The sequence below is a fragment of the Lepus europaeus genome, chromosome X (assembly GCF_033115175.1).
Source record: "Lepus europaeus isolate LE1 chromosome X, mLepTim1.pri, whole genome shotgun sequence".
Lineage (NCBI taxonomy): Eukaryota > Metazoa > Chordata > Mammalia > Lagomorpha > Leporidae > Lepus > Lepus europaeus.
Genome location: NC_084850.1, coordinates 44,455,200 through 44,460,860, shown reverse-complemented (window position 1 = coordinate 44,460,860; position 5,661 = coordinate 44,455,200). Strand labels below are relative to the sequence as shown.

At 47.1% G+C, this 5,661-nt stretch overlaps 1 protein-coding gene across 2 annotated transcripts; it reads right to left on the bottom strand.

Moving 5' to 3' along the window:
- Window positions 1-481: 481 nt before the first annotated feature.
- Window positions 482-2,757, bottom strand: TCEAL1 (transcription elongation factor A like 1). Of its 2 annotated transcripts, none has more exons than XM_062183554.1 (2): window positions 2,667-2,757; window positions 482-1,665 (listed from the first exon to the last, which is right to left on the bottom strand). In XM_062183554.1, the coding sequence occupies exon 2, from the start codon at window positions 1,633-1,635 to the stop codon at window positions 1,156-1,158; it is 480 nt and encodes a 159-aa protein (XP_062039538.1). In that variant the 5' UTR covers window positions 1,636-1,665; window positions 2,667-2,757; the 3' UTR covers window positions 482-1,155. The 2 variants fall into 2 exon arrangements, with proteins under 2 accessions (XP_062039538.1, XP_062039537.1); XM_062183553.1 differs by lacking the exon at window positions 2,667-2,757 and adding an exon at window positions 2,450-2,605 and having other exon boundaries at window positions 483-1,665.
- Window positions 2,758-5,661: the final 2,904 nt, after the last annotated feature.

Here is a 5,661-nt window from a genome sequence, read left to right as displayed (position 1 = left end):
CGGTGCCGCAAGGCGGAGGATTAGCCTATTGAGCCACGGCGCCGGCTCTAAGCATTGTTTAGAGACATAGAGGTCTAAGCAGCAATGGCACAGTCGGTGCCTGGCTGGATAACTATAGTATTAAAGCTGTAAGGGGGGCATTTACCACATACCTGTAGAGACGCAGTTCAACGTTGGCCCATCACACAGTGCAGACTTCGCACCTCGAGGACTGCAGCACATCCCCAGTGACCAGGGCCAGTGAAAGGAGCAGCTGGGTCTAGCAGGTGTGGCTAGATCTGAGTACAGCAGGGCAGGACCAGAATGTGGCTCTGGTCTGGAATGCCACCACGGGAATGGTTGCTAAACACAAGTGAGATCTCCTTGGGTATGATCCCCTAAGTTTGTACAGAATGTATAGGGGTTGGGGTCCTGTATGTGTAGATGGGGGAATAAAAGACACAGTTCACACATTTTTTTGAAATCTCATTTGTTTCTGCAGCAGCACTATAAGGAAGGTATTAGATGGAAGAAATATATTAATGTTTTGGTTTATATTTTTGACTAAGAGAGTCAGAGAAAACATAGCATTCACTTTTGCTCTTTTAAAGTTCCAACAAGTATTTATTAAGTGCTACATTGTCATTATAAGCTGATTAGGTAATTTTCAAAATAGCTTCACTTTTCATTATACTGGTTTTTCTTTTTCTGTGACACAAGCAGAATGTGTTCATTTTGAAAAAAAAATGAGATTCAGATAGAGCAACACTTTTAAAAATTAAAATCACTTATCTCACCATACAGATGGCCACTGGTAATCTTTTGAAGTCCATACTTTTCATTTTCTCTTTGCATATTAATATATAAATATACAGGATTTTTTTTACAAAAATGGGTACTATATATAACTCTTGAAAACTGCTTTTTTCACTTCACAATATGTCATGTGCATCTTTCCATGCAAATAGATGGAGCTCAGATCTCAGGGAGAAAAAAAAAAACAAAACAACAATTTTATGCCAGTTAGGAGCCAACCACCTAAATTAAAGCTGCGCCAAAAAGAAAAAAAAAAGTTAAAATTAGGAAGATGGGGAAAAAGACATGTAAGAAAATGCAGACAGAAAGTTCTGGTGGCAACACTGTTTCCAGGCAAAACAGAATTAAAGGCAGAATACATTAAATTGGATAAGGACGGCTGCGTTTCGCCTTCCAATGCATTATCATCAGTTTGTTTCTCACTCTTTTCATCTCTTCCATCTCATCGGCTGCTTGTATCATCTCCTCATTGCTTAAGTTTCTGCCATGTATGTCCCCTCTAAACTGCGGGCGAGAGCGGGCCAGCCTTTCTTTGAAACTTCCCTCTTCGAGCTTATGTTTGCCTACTCCACAAGGAGGCTGCTCCATGGGAGGGCGCTCCTCAAACAGGTCCTTGCTGGAAAGGCGCTCCTGCCGGGGGCGCTCCGCACACAACAGCATCTCGGGCAGGAGCTCGGGCAGCAGCTCCTCGGGGAAGAACTCCTCCTCCGAGGACTGCTCCTCCGATGAGGGCTCCTCCTCGGGCCCCTGCTTCTCGGGAGCGTGCTCCACTGGAGGCTCCTCGTCGGGCCTCGGCGCGCTCCGCGGCTGTTCTTCAGTTTCTTGGCATGGATTTTCCATGCTGAGGCTATTCTGATCCGAGCGGTTATTCTTAGGAGACAAGCATAGCAGGGCAGTGTCAGGATCCTTGGGGCAGCAGCAACCCCCCAGCCACGGCTGCAATACCGGCCTCGCCCTGACTGGGGGCCAGGTCCTCACACGCGCGCTTCCCGGCCGCCCTTCCTTCCCGCAAGCCCACCATTTTCCCAGCAGGCCTTGCCGCAGGCCGCTCCCGCAGTGAGAGGGGAGGGACAGCGGGGACCTCAGAGGCCGTTGCGTTTGGCGATCGCCCTGGCGCTCTGGCACCGCGGCCCCGGCCCGCTGCCCAGCCCTGCCCGGGCGTGGACCTTTCAGGGACGTAGGCTCCTAGACGCGCCCTCCTCGAGGTGCCCCCTCAGTGCCCCGCAAACGGACGCCACACAGGGTTGGGGGCGGGGAGCAGGGACAGCCTGAGCGACACACACCGCCGGTTCTGGGAGCCAGCCGCCGCCCCCATGCCAGCCCCCTTCAGGCTCTCCTCCCCTCCCAGACACCCCCTATCCCGCTTCATCCTCCGCGCCCCCACCTCACAAAGCTCGTCATTTTTTCTCGGGCGGGAAATGGAAGCGAAGGGTTACTTAGAAAACGATTTCCAAGGGTCTATACCTTCCTCCCAGGCGGGCTCCCCGTCACCTTCCTACCCCACCCCCTCAAGACCACCATTTTCTGCACCAAAATGTGGGCGCGGGGGCGGGGCTGGAGCAGAGGGAAGAGGCTTGGGCGCTGCCATCCCTAACTGATTCCGGGGATCCAAGGCAGCACCGACCGCCGATTGGAGAGGAGCGAGAGAACTTACTTCCTTCTGCTTTCCCTCTCGACCAAAGGGTACTAAGACGGTGTCTGGGCAGGCAGAAAGGACCAGGACGAGAGGGACTTGGCAGACACAGGCTCCTGGTCACGTGAGGGCCGCGCGTCACTGCCGAGCTCTGATCCCCCGTTACCACTTTGACCGGCGGCCGTGCACAGCAACCTGCTTGAATCTGACCCCGAACACACCCAGCATTGTCTCTCACCTCTCCTCTCCGTATGCGCCTTTTTCTGCGGAGATGTCAGCACCTAGTATGGAAATTGCCTGCCTCTTCCTCTCTGCTGCTTCCCCGGATACCACCTCTCTCCCCCACCCTCCCTTCCCCATCACGACAGCCCCTGATTGCCCCTGCAGTTCAAATCCTGCACTGACATTTGACTTCCTGGCCGTCGTGAATTAATATCATACCCTCCTATCCCAGCACTCCCGGTTTTCATCCACGTCTTTAACTCCATCGTTTCCATTTCGGATCTCTCCACACCTTTTCCGCTTTTGTCATTTTCATGGGAGAAACTCGTTCACTTTTCTTTGACGTCAGTATTTTGTTTTTGTTTTTCAGCCCCCAGACCTATGTCACGAATAGAAACTCCAGGCTAAATTAGTAGTCATTTAGTTGTAGACGCGTAGAAAATGTTCAGTTTGTAAAGTGTGTAAATCTGAAAAAAATGATATTCATAAACCACAAATACATTTGTCCATGTATAAATAGTCCAGAAATCTTAGGTGTTATCCAAAATGAGAGACTCCTTGAGGAAGGCAAAGCATGGCATTTCTCTCCCTGGCTCTCTCATTCTCACTCTCGCTCTATCGATATAGACAGATATATATATATATATATATATATGTATACATATAAGTATATATATATATGTATACATACAAGTGTATATATATACAATGAATACTTCATATATACATTTATATGCCATTATTCAATAGTTGCTATTCATAATAGAAGAAATAGATTTTATTAGGTCTCCAAAATCCTTATCCGGTCACTTCTTGGTACTTCTGGTTTTGAAAGTTTATATTAATTCATTAAATCAACAAATATTTAGGTCCTAGAACTCCTGGCCTTCAAAAGATAGCTGCATGGGGCCGACACTGTGGTGTAGTGGGTAAAGCCGCCATGTGCACACTGGCATCCCATATGGGTGCCAGTTGAGTCCTGGCTGTTCTACTTCCCATCCAGCTCCCTGCTAATGTGCCTGGGAGGGCCAGGCCATAGCAGAGAGCTGGATGGGAAGTGGAGCAGGTGCGATTCAAACTGGTATCCAAATGAGATACCAGCACCACAGGCAGTAGCTTTACCCACTATGCCACAGCGCTGGCCCCTATATTTTATATTTTGTAGCTTATACATAAGTATGTATTTATTTTTTACTAGGATGGTAGAAACACTGCACAAAATCAATTAACTATTTTTATTTCCACTTCTTCTTTTAAAAAAATATTTATTTAATTATTTGACAGGCAGAGAGTTAGAGAGAGAGGGAGAGACAGAGACAGAGAGAGGTCTTCCATTTGCTGGTTCACTTCCCAGATGGCTGCCATGGCTTCGGTTGGGCCAGTCCAAAGCCAGGAGCTTCTTCCAAGTCTCGCAAGTACATGCAGGGGTTCAAGAACTTGGGCCGTCTTCCACTGCTTTCCCAGGCACATTAGCAGGGAGCTGGATCAGAAGTGGAGCAGCTGGCACTTGATCCGGCACCCATATGGGATGCTGGTTCTGCAGGCAGTGCCCTTAAGCTGCCACAACACTGGTCCCTTTATCTCGCTTCTTGATAATGTGCACACATGCACACTCTACAAATGCTCTACCTTTGTCTTGCTCGAGAGTAAAGAAGGACTGAAAAGAAAAGGAACTATGGGGTTTCTCTATCTTTCCCTTTCTTTGTCATCATTGTCTGTGTGAGTGATTGGCAAATACAGGGCAGTCACAAATGGAGAAAGGATGTAATTCAACTTCATGGATCTTTGTCACTTAGAACTCTGTGTCAGAAGTAAATTGTGAATGGAACCAAAAGGGTAGCCTTCCTGCTATCACCACGCAAACCCTGCCCCTTATTCATTGATAGAGGTAGCATGCTTACTTTCACTTTATTCGAATCTTGATAAACTCTTAAACATCACAGGACCACTGTAATTCTATGATATATATGCAAATAGGGCAGCAAGAATGGTAGACACATGTATAGTCTAACTTCTCATCCTTTTCTGACACTATGCTGTCTTGAACACTGAAGCTTTCTAGGAAGTCTCAAAATTAGGTATGAATATTATCAGTCTTCTGATACTGTTCTTTTACAAGATTTTTTTGAGGAGTTGGTATTGTGGCACAGCAGGTTAGGTGGCCACCCACAATGCCAGCTTCCTATATCAGTGCTGGTTTGAGTCCTGGGTGCTCTACTTCCAACTATAGGTCATACACACACACACACACACACTGCTGGGATCCTTTTGTTTTTTTAAAGGTGTATTCATTTATTCGAAAGACAGAGTTACAGAGAGAAGGAAATCCAGAGAAAAAGAGAGATCTTCCATTACTGGTTCATTACCCAGATGGCCACAACAGGTGGGCCGGGCCAGGCCGAAGCCAAGAACCAGGAGCTTCATCTATGTCTCCTGTGGATGTCAGGGACCCAAGTACTTGGGACATCTTCTACCATCTTCCTAGGCACATTAGCAGGAAGCTGGATCAGAAGCAGAGCAGCTGGGACACTAACTGGTGTTCATATGGGATGCCAGTGTTGCAGGCAGTAGCTTAACCCACTGTACCATAACACCGGCCCCAGTCTGCCAAGATCTTAATTGGAATTACTCTGAATCTACAGATGAACATAGGGAGAACTGCCACTTTGACAATATTGAGTTCTCTGACATGTGAACATGGTACACTTCATTTTTTTAGGTCTCACATAATTACTGTCAGTGATGTTTTCAGTTTGCAAGTCTTCACATATTTCTTAAAATTTATCTCAAATTATTTCACACTTTTTAAATTTTTTAAAAGATTTATTTGAAAGTCAGAGTTACAGAGAAGGAGAGGCATAGGCAAAGAGAGAGAGAGAAAGAGAGAGAGAGAGAGAGAGAGAGAGAGAGAGAGAGAGAGAATCTTCCATCCACTGGAAGATCCCCAAACGGCTGCAGTGGCTGAAGCCAGAAGCTTCTTCCAGGTCTCTCACATAATGCAGGGGCCCAAG